The sequence below is a fragment of the Cicer arietinum genome, chromosome 7 (genome assembly GCF_000331145.2).
Source record: "Cicer arietinum cultivar CDC Frontier isolate Library 1 chromosome 7, Cicar.CDCFrontier_v2.0, whole genome shotgun sequence".
NCBI lineage: Eukaryota > Viridiplantae > Streptophyta > Magnoliopsida > Fabales > Fabaceae > Cicer > Cicer arietinum.
Window position 1 is genome coordinate 5880633 of NC_021166.2, and position 17550 is coordinate 5898182.

Genomic DNA, 17550 nt, shown 5'->3' on the forward strand with positions numbered 1-17550 from the left:
TATATATATATATATATATATATATTCAACTTAATAGGACAAAATCAAATCATTTTTATTAAATTACAATTGATTATATATCATCTCTATTAAATCACAATTGATTATGTATTTTATGTGATTTAGTTAAATACGTACATATCGATGGACACATAGAAATAAATCTTTTATTATATTTATTCCACCGTTTTGTGCATCTCTCATGCATTATCATTTTTACGAATATGTTTATTATTATGCTCACGCTACTTGTTAAATCATAATGTGAAACCTTTTGTGTCTTTCTCTCTTTTTCTGTCCGAAATTAGATATTATGTCCTTTGATTTGTTGAAGTTTGAGGATAATTAAAATAAAATACTAGTACTCCTATAAATTACTGATTTACTAGAAGAATAATAACGATGATAATTGTAGGAAAAGTAGTGGTGTTTTCGACTTTTTTTTGTGTGTGTGTGTGTGTGGACATAAGTACTTTCTAGGCATTTGGGTCATAAAATTAGACCTAAGTACTTTTTAATCAAATGTATATAGTAGTATTGACATTTCAATTATGTTGATAATTAAAAACATCACTTATAATTTTTAGCACTCTAATAAGTTTATTGACCTAAAATAAAAAATTTAGAAAAATAAGTCAAAACACAAATAAATTATAGATAACAATGCCTAATTAAAAAACTTGCTGGTGAAGAGAAAAAAAAATAGTGTACTAGCACATATATGATGGTTAACTAAAGTGATAGAAGAAAAGAGTATATTAATTGAAGTAAAAGTAACTTCTAAATACAAAGTAGCTGCAAATTCCACTAAATAAAATATCCAATAAAGAAAGTAGTGTTAGGCTGTTAGCCACACTTTATGGGTGAATCAGTTTTGTCTTGTTGTGGCTAGTTACAATTGAATGGTTACTATCATGATCCTACTCCCTTCAATAATGGAGTACTACAAAGCATTTAGGAGTGCTTTATAGAATCTTTCTTTCCGTTAGTATTGTCCTTGGTCTGTCCCACTTGTTTCTCATAAGATTTTATGTGTGTTTAGATTCATGGAGAAACAGTATGTTAAATTATTATTTAACACTATATGTAGAACAAATCATAATATTTCAAACAAAATTTTAAGTTTAAATTATACCCTAATGATATTTTTAAGCCTTAATCTAAATCTATAATTTTTTTTTTTACATATTATTCTCAACAAGGGATTAATCCACTTCTCTTTTTTGCCGAAACATTAATATGGTCATGATCAGTTTTTTGAATTTTTTAGAATATTTTGTGATACCAAATTTGAAGACACTGTTTATCATCTTAATTACTTGTTTAAGAAACATGTTATTAATTATTCATTGGATTTAAGCTATAATTTGGTACTTTTTTTGTTGTAGACGCATTATGTTCTTTTGCTATGTGCCTTCAAAGAACAGTTGCAACAACATGTCCGTGTTCATGCCATGGAGGCAGTGATGGCTTGTTGGGATCTTGAGCAGTCTCTGCAAACCTTGACAGGTAGTACTAAACTATCATTCATTATTCAACAAATAATTAATTTCCTATGGAAGAAAAAATGCAATAGTAATTTTGTTTTTCAAAACAAATGATGTGGTTAAGTCTCACAACGACTAATAAAAATAATAAAATTTTATAGGATGATTTAAACAAATTGAGTTGTTTAATGATCTTGAAAGTGGTATGCAGGTGTATCTTCAGGGGAAGGAACAGGAGCAACAATGTCGGACGATGAAGAGGAGCAAGCAGAGAGTAATGCCAAGTTATTATATGAAAGTGGAAGCCTTGATGGAGTTGATACACTTGGGTTTGGTCCTCTTGTCCCCACTGAGACTGAAAGGTCTTTGATGGAGCGAGTTAGGCTTGAGTTGAAGCATGAACTCAAACAGGTACTATAATATACTAGTAACGCTAATAAGATAAATTTTCGTTTTAGTCTTCGAAAGTGTACACGATTTTACTTTAGTTCTTGACTTAGTAAAAAATACTAATTAGTTATTGAAAGATATAATTTATTGTTAAAATAGTGTGAAATTATTGTAACATTAGAGACTAACCTGACTAATGTTCTGATAATTCGAGAACTAATTCATGTTGTGGTCCATATTTCAAAATGAAGTAGAATTTTTGGATGATAATTTTTGTATGTTCAGGGTTACAAGGAGAAGATTGTAGATGTAAGAGAGGAAATTCTACGAAAGAGAAGAGCAGGGAAACTCCCAGGGGACACCACTTCTCTTTTGAAAGCTTGGTGGCAATCACATTCTAAATGGCCTTATCCTACTGTAATTAAGCTACTAATTTAATTAAATACATGTTAATTTCCAAAAAAGATTATATAATATAATATTGGACTTATATATGAATTGATTGATATAGGAGGAAGACAAGGCAAGATTAGTGCAGGAAACAGGGTTGCAATTAAAACAGATAAACAATTGGTTTATAAATCAAAGGAAAAGGAATTGGCACGCTAACTCTCCATCATCTACCAACTCCAAAACCAAGCGCAAGAGGTACATACCAATTTATGTTATGTTATGACCATCACTTTATATTATTATTAGTTAACAAAAATCATAAATTTTTATGACTAATATGCTAAGTTTTTTTTTATGAGAACAGTGCAGGTGAAAGCAGTAACCAGAGTTTCATGTGAGCAAAGGAAGTATTTAGGATGAAATCGGTGTTAAGGAATAGTATTCGTTTAATTACACCAAAGTTCTTGCATTGCTGTGTATATGAGGAATTGAGGATGCTGTTTGATATAACGCATATATAGATTTAATGGATAGAATGCTGATACATCATTTATATATATGTATTTATTTTCCTTATTTTTATTTGCGACTCTGGCATACTATATATAACTTCAAAGTATCTACCAATTTTGCAACATCAAATATCTACCGATATTGCTTATGATCATTAATATATGTCAAGGAATTTAAGAGACCACCCTTAGTGATGTCTGTTCATCCAATCATATTTTTTTTCATCCAACCTCAGACCTTGTTTAAGGAATCCAAATTTTATTTTAGTGTGATTATTGTAATATAAGTTACCTATTGTTTCTTTATTTGAAAGACAAAATTACACTATAGGTTATTTATTTTATTTAGTTTTAACACTTAAATTATTTACCAATTTTTTTTAGTTTTAAGTAAAAAAATTATTTTTAATTCTTATAAAATTATCTAATAAACATTTTTAGTCCTTATTGGAATGTAACATATTAATTATTCTTCAATTTTTAATTTGAATAATTTTTAGAATACATGTTCAGAACATTACTAAAAATTACTTTAAATTTTTTTTTTTTTTTAACTTAAGATGAATTAAATATAAATTTTTAAATGTCACAAATTTAAAATAAAAGTAATGAACATATTGATCTAAAAATTAAATTTTGAGATCTCTATTTTTTGGAGAAGCTTTTTACAATCTTATAAACATGTCTATAAAAAAAATCATTTAAATATATATGTTAGACATTAATTTAGCACGAGCTAAAACTATAGGCGAAACAATTTTATAAGACTTATATAAAAAAAAAAAAAAAAAAAAAAAAAAAAAAAAAAAAAAAAAAAAAAAAAAAAAAAAAAAAAAAAAAAAAAAAAAAAAAAAAAACAAAAAAAAAAAACTTATTTCACCGTATGATGTATTGGTACGGGTATGAAATACAACATTTTATGATACTTAATCTAGATTCACCCAAATTATTTTAGAAGTACGATACTTAATAGATATCACCCAAATTTTTATTAGGTGTACATTAGTTTTTGTATTGGCTTGAGAATTTGAATGATAGCGAGGGATGATTGACTTATCTTATAAAAAAGATTTATTATAACCATACATTGAGACATACAAGTTGCAAGAGGACAACTTCCAATTGCCTTCTAAACATCAAAAGGAATTACGAGTGAAATTGATTTGACCTTAAGCAAAGGCAACGAATAAAATGAATTTTCGTATACTTTTGGAATATATATTTCCAGAACTTTTTGCTATGGAATCGTTCCTTCAATTTGTGTCTTAAGCTTTACTTAATAAATACACCAAACTATTATAATATTTACGTGTTTATCGTTTCAAATTAAGAATTCACATCCCTTTCTTTCCATTTGAACCTTTTTTGTTTCGTGGGAAAATGACCAATATAAGTGGAAGACTTATTAAACATAAGAATTATGAACACAAGGAAATTAAGAAATTTTAGCAATCAAATTAATATCTTTGTAAAATACAAGAACATGTTACATATATGTCGTGATTCATTTTGGAGCAGAAAATCTTGAGGAGAAACTTGGAGGCAAATATTCTTCATCTTCACTTTGAGCCCCACTATTAAAATTAAGAGCATAACTATGTGCATCATATTGAAACCTATTTTTTTGGTTCTTTTTTCCATACCAACTTATTTTTCTAATAAAAGTTTTCCACTTAGGACCAGCAATCACTTCTGAAGTTTCCTTCATTTTCTTCAATTTTTCCATCACCCATGTGTCTTCTCCTCTATTTCCTTCATCCTTTTCTTCAAGTAGGTGTTTACCTTCCTCGTGGCGGCGTTGCCACCATTTCGAGGTGAACACTCGGAAGCACCCGCATCCACACCCGCTTATATTGTTTGAATCTTCAAAATCTTCTTCGCGTTCCATTTCCATCACCAATGGTCTTCCTTCATAGACAGCCATGTTTTTTTTCTAAAGATGTGAGGTTATTGGCGGCTTTGTTAATTGAGAAAGCATTTATAGGTGATGGAGAGAAAGAAGGAAAGGAAGAAAAGTCAAAAGAAACCGTATGAGATACACGTTTGAATTTTCAACACATATAAAGAAGTTTCCATGAAAATATCCTCGTGCTAGTTCTCTTATACAAGACGATTTGTCAAATGCTAACTAATGCTCCTTTAAAGACTCGGAAATAAAAAATTTCTAATTATACTAAGGGACCATATTCAAACGAGATTTTAATAGATTTTAAAACATTTTTTGTTGTAACAAAATTTATTTATATTCAATCAACAATTTAAAAGAATAAAAATAATTTTTGTGCTATTCAAATTATGATTATTAAGATTGTTTTAACAATACAATAAAATTTGATGATATTTAATTAAGATTTTTTACAATTTATAAAATATCTCTTAATACTCAAAAATATATAGATATATTTCTTGTTGTGTCACTTTCTCTTTTCTTTTCGATTTCTTCAATATTTTCTCATTATTATCAACTTCAAAGTTACATGACATTTTCTATTATTTATTGAATATTTTTTATGTCACTTCATATTGATTCAATGTATTTTTTTTTCATTGGTCAACAAAACTATTCAATATTTATGTGTTCATAATAATAATATTATTATTATTATTATTATTATTATTATAATAATTATTATTTATAATTCAACTTAAAAATGCTAATTTGTGTGTAAATATTACTTTTTATCGGTATAGAACAAGTTATTGTCCACCAAAGTTTCATTTCTTAAAACTTATAATCATTAGTTGATAATAATTTTATTTAAAAATATATATCTAATTTAGAAAAATCAAATCAAATTTCTATTAAATTATTTTATTTGTAATTATAATAATTTTTAAAATTTTATAATTTAATACAATATTCGTTTTTCTATCTCGGATTCAAATACACTAAGTAAAAATATATTAAAACTTGTGGATTTTTTTTTCTTAAAAAGTCCAAAAAATCATTAAATAGAAAGTTTTATTTTTTAACTCTTCAACGAGTGCCAAATATACTTGAGACTCGTGAGCACTGAGCAAGTTGGATACGATTTAAACGCTGATACTACTCAACAATAAGATATTATTAGCATAAAGATAAGGAAAAATGTTATAAAACATGCGAAGGAGTAATATCAATTAATACTTTAATCTTTTATAGTACTTAGATTAAATTTCACGTTGGCCCACTCAGACGGGAAAAAGCATGATCCAAACATGTTGAATTGTTTGTAACTGGGTGGGACCGTATTCCCACGCAAGGTGCAGATAAAGAACAAACTAGAAAGTTCAATGAAATGGACACTGGAAAGTAACAAAAATCATTGGGGATAAAAAAAAGGGGTACTGATAATAACAATACTGATGGGTGGAAAAAGCAAAACTTGTTACAATATCCATTTAAAGAAGTTACTATCAACTAGTAATTGAAGAAATGCAAATGTAAATTGGAGAAATGCAAATCATTTGTTAGTATTCAATAAACCATATAGTTTTCCCTATTTTGAATCCTCGTCTTAAATTTTTTTTATAAAACAAAGTTACTATCAAAGCATGGACGAAATGTTCTCTTTTCTTTTTTTTTTTGCTCACCAAGATATGAAACATATCATGATTTTCCCGGAGGTGCGATGTAATTATTGTATCCTACATTAGTTGAATGGTTTACATTTTTCACTAATGTAATTGCAGCTTTAGTTGGTCACAGTTAGTAGGATAGTTAGAGTCAGCTAGTTCTATTCCTTATGTATATACTCTGTTGTACACAAAGTCTAAAATGAAATGAAATATATTTTTGACTCAATCTAATGATGTCTTGCATTTTCTCTCAATCCTTTTCAACCAATATAGTAGAATACCTTGCAGCAAATCTTAAAAAGCCTGATACTTGATAACAACAGTAGGTTACCAATATATTAAAAATAAATAAATAAATCCTAGCCTTCCCTTCCCTTTGACATGTTACATGGTTTGCAAAATGCATTGGTGGGTCAAATGGATGAAAACATTACAAAGATAAATCTGATGTTAAAGCTTCTTGCTGTACAGCTGTGGAAAAGTGCATTAGAAAGCAAGAAGAACTTCCTTCAGTAAAAAGTGCATCTGGGAAGCGCTTTTCCCCCTGTTTTGCTTCTATTGGAATGTAAAAATAACATAATAGAGATCATTTGGTGTCTTGTGTGTGCAAAGGAGAGGGTTGTAGCTGTTGATTTTGGCGTTTTGTTGCCATAGAACGTAATTCATCTGCAATGTCGGTGAAGGTGGGTCTCTCTGATGGCTCTGAGGACCAACATCTCTCCATCAGCAAACTCCATTCCGGATCACTAGATTCGGGAATTGCAGGGCGCAACGTGTTGCTCACAATACCACCTGAATTGTATTTAAGAGACTAAATTATCATTTGTAAATTTGAATGACTAAATTACTAGACCTTACAATTTCAAGGATCAAAGCGCATTGAGTCACTATTAAATTGTAACTATCAATTAGGCAGTCGATTACCTATAATAGCACCATAGTGCAAATCAATGTATGGCTCTTCTCCAGTTAAGAGTTCCCACATTACAATGCCAAATGAAAACACATCAACCTAAAACAAAAACATAACAAGTTTAAAAAGTGACAAAATATGAAGAAAACATATCAGAAAAAAAAGTTCATCAGCCTTCCAGTTAACTAAAAGCATAGACCTTCTCTGAAACAAGACTGCTGCTTCCGTTCAGCAATTCTGGAGCCATCCACGGTAGAGTTCCTCTCACACCTCCAGAGATCAGTGTCTGACATTTTACTTTGGATAGACCCAAATCCCCAACCTGATATCAAAAGCAAGCAAATATGTAAATAGTAAATAGATTGTTCTAGGATCTATAATTGATTACTTCATACTCAAACTATAGTTTTGTTGACCAGAAATTAAGGAAAATTAAGTGAAAAATATGGACCTTGTTTATTTTTTATTTCATGTAATTTTTGTGAGGTTTGCTGTACAAAATGGCCACATGTTTTTATGACTTTTTTTTATCACCGTTTTAAACCAAAAATACAATCAAACAATCCCATCAAATCCAAAGAAGTTTGAATTACTTTGATATAAACTTGGACGAATGTAGCAGGTTTTCAAATTACAGAGGAATGGTTTGGTTGGGTTTATACTTTCTATGTCTTACAGTCGATCTCAATTGGACTGTAAAATAAACACTTCTCATTCATGACAACTGAGAAAGAAAATTTGCAAGTTTATAACAACTAACCAATGAAACTTAAGTAGGGTTGGATGACAAACAAAAACGAATAAAGTAGAGCCAAGGAGTGTAATTTTCAATGGTAAACCTCTTCTTAATGAGAAACAAAGTCAATGTGGATCTATTCTGTATCCAATTTGCAAAGTGATGAAAGAATTGCATAACAGCTTTTAACTTTTCTATAGACTATGCATTATAGAAACTTAGTGCAAGGTAAACATCAAATCCAACTTTAAATTATAACCTTATGGGTACAAAATTATGGATGATTTCTAAATAGCATCAGATAGTTGATCTTATGATATGTGAAAATCCAGTCCTACACATTCTTAGGTGATATAATATTTTCTGTTTTGCATTCATGTTCCCATCTAGTCACTCTAGAAAAAAATTGGTCCCCCACGAAAACCTTTGCTGTATAGCCTATAACTATAAGCAGTGTTTCTAAATTTCTAACCATTTATGACTATACCCTTTTGCATATAAACTTTCACTTACATCATCACAATCACAACCAAACCCTTTAACACAGCCAGCCAGTCTAACCAATGCCCGATTAACTTGACAGATTTCTTAAAGCCGCTCTTTTGATAAATGGTCTATCTAAAATATGACATGCCATATTTTAGTACTTTTCATGGGTCACTTTTCCTTAATGAAGATAAAGAATCAACATGATCAATATATCTCATTTAGTGTTTTATAGGGAAGCCACCTCAGCACATTCCAATGACATTAATCATTTGCTCAACTACAGCAGCATAGAAGTATGCCACATAATTGCTTGAATTAATAAGAACCTAAACAAATATGGATTGAGATGTACTAAATAGGCATCAAAATCAAACATTTAGACCTTGCATATTGGGCGGTGTGGATCACGGAGGTTCACAAGCAAGTTGTCGCTTTTCAAGTCAAAGTGTACTATGTTTTTTCCATGCAGGTATTCCATACCAAAGGCCACATCCATTGCAATCAAAAGACGTCTGCGCTTGTCTAGATTCCTGGTATGATCATATTAGCATCATACTTTTATGATTATGGAAACAACAAATTAAATCAGGGTAATGCAGAGGAATTAAGAGGCAAACATACAAATACACATTCTAATAAATGTAAGCACACATTACCTCTCATTCTTTTGCAAGGCGTTTCTGAGAGAGCCATTAGCCATATACTCAGTTACTGTTGCCACAGAATCTCCTGGGCCATCTAGTACAACACCATAGAAAGCTACTACATTTGGATGGTGCAAGTCAGCAAGCTTGATTGCCTCATTCCAGAAGTCATCTCTCTAGTTGATGCATAAACACAGAATCAATGTAAGTTAATTTCTCATTCATTGAAGAGAGTAGGAGAAAATGCAAATCATGATCATTAGTTACAAAAGGCAGACCATGCGCTCTTGCTCTGAAGGCTTTCCAGCAAAACATCTATCAGTTATTCGCTTGATTGCAACATCAGTTCCCCTCCATTTTCCATGATAAACAGTCCCAAAGGTTCCAGAACCCAATTCTGTCAACTCTTCAAGGTCACTGTTCTTTATAACCTTGTAAAGTTCCAACAACAAGATGTTAGCTCAAGTGTACTGGCGGCAAACAATCATACAAGAGGAAACGTGAAAGACATTCAACCTGCAATCGTCCAACACCTGATGATGGAAAGCCAAAATTTCCCTTCTCTGGTGGCTTGTTCTTCACATCCTGAATGACAAAAACAACATTTATAATAATACTAACAAAATAGCACTGGAGGGGAGAGTGGCACACAAAATATTTTATTTTGCCGACCATATGGCATTATAAGACAAAGAAGATGATGCAAATGCTGAGAAGTTTATAAACAAAATCACCTGAGTTGTATCTCTACATTTTGCATCTATTAGATTATTTTTAACATCACCGTCCTCCGCATTTTTTTGACAGGAAACATCTCCGGCTTGCAAGCTAGGATTTGAAGGGGCGCATGGATGCAGAACAGAAGCTGCTACATCTTCTGCAACAGCTTTAAGTTGTTGGTCTTCTGTTGAGCCTTTAATAAATAAAGCAAAACAAAATGAATATGTGTTGACATATAGCAATCAGATATGATATGATTGTGTTTATTAATTGATTTTTTATCTAAGTTTATTTGCATTTTGAGAAAGAATCAAATCACTCTGATTTGATTTATTGTCTAATTTATGTTTCATTTATTCTCTGCATTCATTAGAAAGCTGGCAGTGGCAGCATTGTATATATATATGTTTGTACTATTTCAGTTTCAATAATAATAGGAAATTTTCCTTCCCTCTCTTGTTTTAACCAAGTTGCACCCTAAAACACACGGTATCAGAGCTTCGGCTCTGATCTTGTGGCAACTCACCATGTCCTCACAAGAAACTGAAAAAAAATGATTCCTCCACTACTACAATACCAGAAAAGAATTCTGGTGACCCTAATATCGTGTCAACCGCTACCACAAATGATCCTCTATCCATAAACTCTGGTTTACAGCTCCTATTGCAAAACTTCACACCATTAGCGTTCTTTTATCTTTAGCCGTAAACTTGGATTGGTGATTACAGCAGCTAGACATAAAAAATACATTTTTAAATGGAGATTTAGAGGAGGAAGTCTATATGGATTCACCTCCGGGGTTTGAATTTAAACTCAACCAAAAGGTCTACAAGCTTCATAAGTCCCTTTATGGCTTGAAACAGTCACCTCAAGCGTTGTTTGAAAGATTCACCCAATTTGTTAAGAAGTAAGGATATTCTTAGTGTCAAAGCGATCACACCATGTTTGTGAGACATTCTACTTAAGGTAAAATGTCTATATTGATTGTTTATATAGATGATATTGTTATCACAAGGGATGATTCTAGTGAAATAAAAAATTTGAAGGCATCTCTTGCTGCTGAGTTTGAAATTAAAGATTTTGGGTATTTAAAATATTTTTTGGAAATGGAAGTTGCAAGATCAAAGAAAAAGATTTTTGTATCTCAACATAAATATATTTTAGATCTTCTAAAAGAAACAAACCGGGATGATGGGTTGTAGGCCAACTGATACTCCAATAGATCCTAATCAGAAAATTGGTAGTGATGGCAGTGTCCAATGGATACATCTCGGTATCAAAGATTAGTAGGAAGACTAATTTATCTATCTCATACTCGTTTAGATATAGCCTTTGTTGTTAGCTTAGTGAGTCAGTTTATGCACTCACCTCACGAAGAACATTTAGAGGAAGAACAGTTTATGCCTTTGTTGTTAGCTTAGTGAGTCAATTTATGCACTCACCTCAAAAGTTCCCCCGGAAGGGAACTATTTTTCCAAAAACCTGATCAACAAGGCATTGAGGTATTTACTGACGCAGATTGGGCGGGGTCCATCACGGATAGAAAGTTAACATTTGGTTACTGCACATTTGTTTGGGGAAACTTAGTTGGAGGAGCAAGAAACAAAATGTAGTAGCTAGAAACAACGGCGAGGCAAAATATAGGGCAATAGCCCAAGGTGTTTGTGAAATGCTATGGCTTCAAAGAATCTTAGAAGAGCTTAAACTTTCTATAACTCTTCCAATGAAGTTGTATTGCGACAACAAGGCAACAATTAATATTTCTCAAAATCTTGTTCAACATGACCGAACCAAACATGTTGAAATTGATAGACATTTTATAAAAGAGAAAGTAGATCCAAGTTTGATTTGCATGCCTTTTGTCCCTACTTCACAACAAGTTGCTGATATCCTTATCAAAAGTTTGTTCAAGCCCAATTTTGAATTTCTTGTAAATAAGTTGGGAATGCTAGACATATATGCACCAACTTGAGGGGGGTGTTGACATATAACAATCACATCTGATATGATTGTGTTTATTAGTTGATTTTCTATTTAGGCTTAATTGCAGTTTTGATTCCCCTATTTTAGCTGAATCGTGAAAGTAGTCCCCCCATATTGTTTCTCCCCAGTTTTGGTCCCCAAACAGAATTTTGGTCCAAAATTTGATAAAATTTCATTTTTTTAAAGTCGTATTACACCATTTATGATCATATATTTCAGGTACAATTGTTGCAAATGAGATCTTGAGGCATCGTGTGACTTAAATAAATGCAAAAAAAATGAAATTTCATGAAGTTTTGAACTAAAATTCTGTTTTGGGGACCAAAACTGGAGAGAAACAAAATGGGGGGACTACTTTCGCGATTCAGCTAAAATAGGGGGACTAAAATTGCAATTAAACCTTCTATTTAAGTTTATTTGTATTTTGGGAAAGAATCAAATCACTCTTATTTCATTTATTTCCTAATTTATATTTCTTTTATTCTCTGCATTCATTAGATAGCTAACAACATTGTGTGTGTGTGTGTATATATATATATATATATATTTAGTTTCAATAATAATAAGAAATTTTTCATCCCTCTCTTGTTTTAACCTAGCTGCACCCTAAAACACAATATGTACTATGAACTCCGCAACCATCTATAGCTAGTTTCATATTTTTAGGAAACTAAGTGCATTGTTAATACATTTTGCTTCTTCAAATGAAAAAACAATCTGCATACCTTTGCCAGAACAATTATTTTCTAAAGTAAAATTCTGTTTGAGCGACTCGTAGAAGCCATCTTCCAATTGTGCATTCATATTTTGTTTCTTGTAGCTTCCTGGATGTTCACCAAAGTGATCCATATGAGAATAGTTTTCTTTCTCCAATGCAGCTTTGCTCGGTACGACATGATGAAAGAAGGTCTCGTGCTGTATATTCCAGAGATCCTGATTGCCAAAAACTGAATTTGGAGAATCTTGCATATCCCCAAACATGACAGTTGGTGATGATGAAGATGATGCTGCATCATCCTTGTGGTGGTTTCCAATCTTTGATTGAGGAACGTCCAACACAGGTGGTTGTGAATCCTCATTATATTCCCCTAGCCTGGAATTGTTCCTGTATAAAATTCCCTTAGAAGAACATGGCAGGACGCATGTCATCTTAGTTTGGTTTGAGTCAACTGTCAATTTTGGCATGCCAAAGTTGTTATCGAGAATCACCTCTTCCTCTGCAGCAAGCTGAGTGTTGTAATCTAAAGATTTATCAACTGGAAGAAAGCATTGGTCATTGCGTACATAACCTTCCTCATTGTGTGCCTTGAGAGTGTCCATTCTTCCATCAACAGGTCTTAGATAGCCTTGTCTAATCCAATTATCTACCACATCCGATTTAGAAATACCAGTATGTTCATTAGTGTATTCTTTGGGAGATGCTTGAGTGACGCATTCCGGAGTCCGTGTAGATGTTCCATCAACTATAGGTATATCATTATTGACATGTTCAGACGGCATCATATGCTGGTGGACAACATCATCTGGATAAATCGGTGGTGCCGTTCTCATGGCCCCAAGCCCATCCCCAGAAGAATGTTTTCCACCTGTCCTACCAATCGTTTCTTGAATAAATGAATTTCTGGGATGATCAAATTCTTCTGGCTTTTGCATTAAAATCCTCCCACCATCAGGCTGAGACTCAAAATTATGAGAAACCCCAGTATTATCGGGACAAGGTGTTACTCTATTAGGACTTTCCAATTTGCTAATGACACTTGGTCTTGTGCTAACCCATTCTTCAACCACACCTTCCTTCAAGGGTGTTAACCTCTTTGTTGCTTGAGCGTTTACAGTGTCCTCCGTCGGAAAACTATGGTAATTCGGGTTTGGATCAGGAACTGGACCTGGATTGCCATTGTGCTGATCCTGAACAACTGGATCTGAATGGGCATGAGGCAGCTTTTTCTGACACATAGAACAACCCTCAACTCGGTGGATTTTCTCTTGTATAATTATTTGTTGTTGAGGTAATAACCCATCAGAGAAAACAACATGCTCTTGTGGAGGAACCTGAACAAAACCACAATTACCCCCAACTATTAAAGATGGAACTTGATTCACTGGAACCTGATATGTATTGTAGCTATGTTCTGCAGGAAGCTGAACAATCCTTATTCCTGATGTATTTTCATCATTGTATTGGTTCAAATGATTACGCTGTGGTTGTATCATCGGTTGTGGTTGGATGACATTTGATCTTACACCAACATGAGAAGAAGGTTGATTCATTGTCATCTGTGCTCCAGAGATGACCTGATGGAATGCTAAACCAGGAGTATTATTATTACTATGAAACTGTTGTTGGGCAAAAACAGGCCTAGTCTTTCCTAAAAGCTGGGAATTTGGGAACCCCATCTGAGGAGGAAGTTGGACATATTCTGCATGGTTCAAATAAGGTGAAGGTGGTGGAAATTCCATGCCTGATTGGTGCAATTCAAATGGCTGCTGAGATAAAGTAACAGGCACCGACTTTTCTACCTCAGCCTCATTATGAATATATGGAGTGTGAGTTGGACCGGTCTTAGTCACAGACATGCCAAATGAAACAGTATTTGAACTTGTATCTGGAGAAGCAGCCACATTCTCTCCAGGCGATAACACGCAGGACGCCGACTCCCCTTGACCAGCAACAGAACTATCAATATTCTCTATCCCACTCAAATCAGAATTTTGTGTTGAAGCCGCACTTGTAACACTCTCTTTCCTATTGAACCCACCACAAACCACATTCCCATCTACAACACCATTCACTGCATCAACATATTTCTGACCAGTATCCTGGAAATCTCCGAGCTGCATAGCACCCGAAAAATCAACCTCTGAGACAGGGAACAAAAAAACCCTCAATTTAGCAGAACCATCGGGCGATCTCTCAACCAATTTTCCATACTCCTCCATCATATTCTCAACATCATCAGGACAAGCAATTGACACCAATGCATCAAGATCCTCCTCAGGAAGCTGATACTTAATAACAACAGGCTGTCCATAAGTATCTACCATCTTCTGCACCAAATCATTGAAACTCACATCTTTCTTAACACTGATTATCCTTGTTTGTCCTCCAACATATCTCAACACTCCATCACTAGGCCTAGGCAAAATCTTCCCACCAAAACTACACAAAAACTTCACTTTCCTACCCGAAACCAAATCGTCCCCAACCTCATCAACCACTCTAGTTCCACCATAAGAAAAACCATTTACAACTACACTTACACCATCATTACAAGCCTTATTATGCAAACCATTATTACTATTGTTATTACTATTACCACCTACCCAATTCCCCAAATTCAAAGCATTATTAGCCACAACACGGTTCCCAAAACTAGACCCATAGTTTAAACCAATAGAAGCAGGATTCACAATGGGGCGAACGCACCATGTTGCTGATGTGGCAGCGGCGGCGGAGACCGACGGCGGGTAGAAATAATCGGTAACTGAATCGGGAGTCGGCGGCGAGGTGACGCTTGCCGGAGAAATGAGCGGCTCCTCCGCCATTATCGGAGCCACATTCAATACACGCAGATCGTTTGGAACAGAATTATGATCAAACGCCATTGCTGCAAAAAAAAAAACCTATTGATTGAAATCACATTGTATTACATGATGAAATGTAATGAGGAGGGTTAATAATGGTGGAAATTGTGATTAAAATGTACAGTAGTGAAATTTGGATAAAATTAAATAAAAAATTGAAATTAAAGATCGAAGTAAGAGTGATAAATAATGAAGAGAAAAAAAAGAAAGAAGAGAGAAGAATGATGATGGTGGAGTCTCGGTTTGGAAAGAGGAAAACGTAAACAATTGCTTGTGAATCTCTCATTCTAAAAATAGCGCTTCTTTTTTTTCTTTTCTTCCATTTACAGTGCCGCTCATTCTCTATCAATGACCAATGAAATCAAATTTATGTTTTTTTTTTTTCTTTTGAAAATCAGTTATTAGTTATTTCATATTCTAATTGTAATTTTTAAATAATGCTTCCATCACAAATTATGTTGATGCTTCTACACTTGTATTTTATTTTTTTGACAACAATGCTATTACACTTGTTGAAGACAAAATATGAAAGGACCTATCGTTAATATTTTCCCGGGTAAGTGATGCGCACAAAAAGGCACCACAAGAATAGAAAAAAGTGGGAGACTCAGCATATTTGCACCAAAATATTACACGTGTTTAAATTCTAGATCAACATTAACTGATCATCACTATGAGGTGATAAATTATGTGTTCTCAAACCAGAACAACTAATAAAAATGAGGGTATTGTAATTTGCATTGATTAATTGTATCTTCAAATCTAAATAAAAAATAAGTTTTTAGATATTTATTTATACGGTAGACATGTATAGATATTGTGTCCTAGTCTCCTAGACAAAGAAATACATTAAAATTCCTAAATGATTTTTTTGGCAAATAAATTACTAAAATATTATACATATTTAAATATATATTGCATTCAAATAGTTACGCTAAGAGTTATACTCATTTGATAATATCATGTTGGATTAATATTTTTCAAAATCAACTGTTAGATTAAAAACAATTATCATATACATCATATCTATAAATATTGGCATTAATCTTTAGTCTTTTACTATGTCATCAAGATATATATCAAAATTAATATATACTTACATCATTGATGTTGATTTTAATGCATCATGATTACATAGGAAATGATTATCAATAAAATGTTATTGAATTAAATATTTATTCAATAAGATGTTATCAAAATAAATGTAATTCTTAGTATAACTCTTTGAGTGTAATTTGATACATCATCTATACTATAAAATTACACTTATTTTGTTTTTTATTGACACACATCATCCTCCTATTTCTTAAAATAAATGCATATTTTCATTAATATAAGTTTAGTGAATAAATGTTTAATTAATGTCACATATTTTGAGAATGTGTGTATTTGTATCACTTATGTGTATTAGATTACTTATAATTCAAGCAATGTAAAAATAGGCATTGTAACCAACTTAAATAATCAATAAGTTAGTTAGTTGTTAAAAATGAGTTAGCATATGTTGTTAGTTAGCTAGATTGGCTTATGTATAAATAGGCATTTTCAATCAATGAAAAAATAAATATTTTCAGCATTTTCTTGTATTACAATTGACAATAACTTTGAGTGCAGGTTATTATTGTGCGCTAACAATTTTGGTATTAAAACTATTTAGTTTGACCCAAGAGGAAAAAAAACAATAAAAGAATACGAGTGAAGTGTGAGAATAAGGTGTACGTGTCGAGAAAAACTCTTTATGGCCTGAAGCAAGTTCCTGGAGCTTGGAATAGAATGATTGATTCGTTCCATGTCAACATTGCCTTCACCAAATGTACAATAGAGTATGTAGTTTATGTGAAACACTACACTCAAAATGAAATGTCATATATGCTCTTGATAGGTCTTTATGTTGATAATCTATTGGTGATTGGAATGAGCAAATTAAAGAATTCAAGTAATCATGAAGAATGAGTTTGAGATGTCAGACCTAAGAAAGTTGACTTACTTTTTTGGTATGAAATTCACTTAAACAAATGTAGGGCTAGTATGCATCAAAAAAAGTATGCTGGTGAATTTTTTAGAAGGTTTAACATGAATGGTTGCAATTCAGTTGTCACACCAATTGAAGTAAAAGTCAAGTTAAAAAAAGGAACTTGAA

The 17550-nt window shown here is 32.4% G+C and overlaps 3 protein-coding genes across 5 annotated transcripts in view; 1 reads left to right on the plus strand and 2 right to left on the minus strand.

Annotated features, from left to right (window-relative positions):
- LOC101493571 (homeobox protein knotted-1-like 4) overlaps positions 1 to 2852 on the plus strand; it is a 4973-nt gene extending 2121 nt beyond the window's left edge. Inside the window, exons 2-6 of one of the 2 annotated variants that reach the window (XM_027337012.2) lie at positions 1389 to 1509; positions 1699 to 1898; positions 2163 to 2294; positions 2389 to 2525; positions 2635 to 2852. In XM_027337012.2, coding sequence (XP_027192813.1) covers positions 1389 to 1509; positions 1699 to 1898; positions 2163 to 2294; positions 2389 to 2525; positions 2635 to 2668 — 624 coding nt within the window. In that variant the 3' untranslated portion in view covers positions 2669 to 2852. The remainder of the gene's footprint in view (positions 1 to 1388; positions 1510 to 1698; positions 1899 to 2162; positions 2295 to 2388; positions 2526 to 2634) is intronic. The other variant, XM_027337013.2, reaches the window with a different exon arrangement.
- Positions 2853 to 4286: 1434 nt separating this feature from the next.
- Positions 4287 to 4706, minus strand: LOC101505821 (uncharacterized). The gene has a single exon (XM_004508341.4). It carries the CDS (start codon positions 4704 to 4706, stop codon positions 4287 to 4289), a length of 420 nt encoding a protein of 139 aa, XP_004508398.1.
- Positions 4707 to 6535: 1829 nt separating this feature from the next.
- Positions 6536 to 15979, minus strand: LOC101506133 (uncharacterized). 2 transcript variants are annotated; one of them, XM_004508342.4, is made up of 9 exons: positions 12551 to 15968; positions 9857 to 10035; positions 9639 to 9707; positions 9401 to 9553; positions 9135 to 9298; positions 8861 to 9008; positions 7453 to 7575; positions 7265 to 7352; positions 6536 to 7132 (listed from the first exon to the last, which is right to left on the minus strand). In XM_004508342.4, the coding sequence occupies exons 1-9, from the start codon at positions 15429 to 15431 to the stop codon at positions 6927 to 6929; spliced, it is 4011 nt and encodes a 1336-aa protein (XP_004508399.1). In that variant the 5' UTR covers positions 15432 to 15968; the 3' UTR covers positions 6536 to 6926. The 2 variants fall into 2 exon arrangements, with proteins under 2 accessions (XP_004508399.1, XP_073226733.1); XM_073370632.1 differs by lacking the exons at positions 6536 to 7132; positions 7265 to 7352; positions 7453 to 7575 and having other exon boundaries at positions 8897 to 9033; positions 12551 to 15979.
- Between the last annotated feature and the right edge of the window lie 1571 nt (positions 15980 to 17550).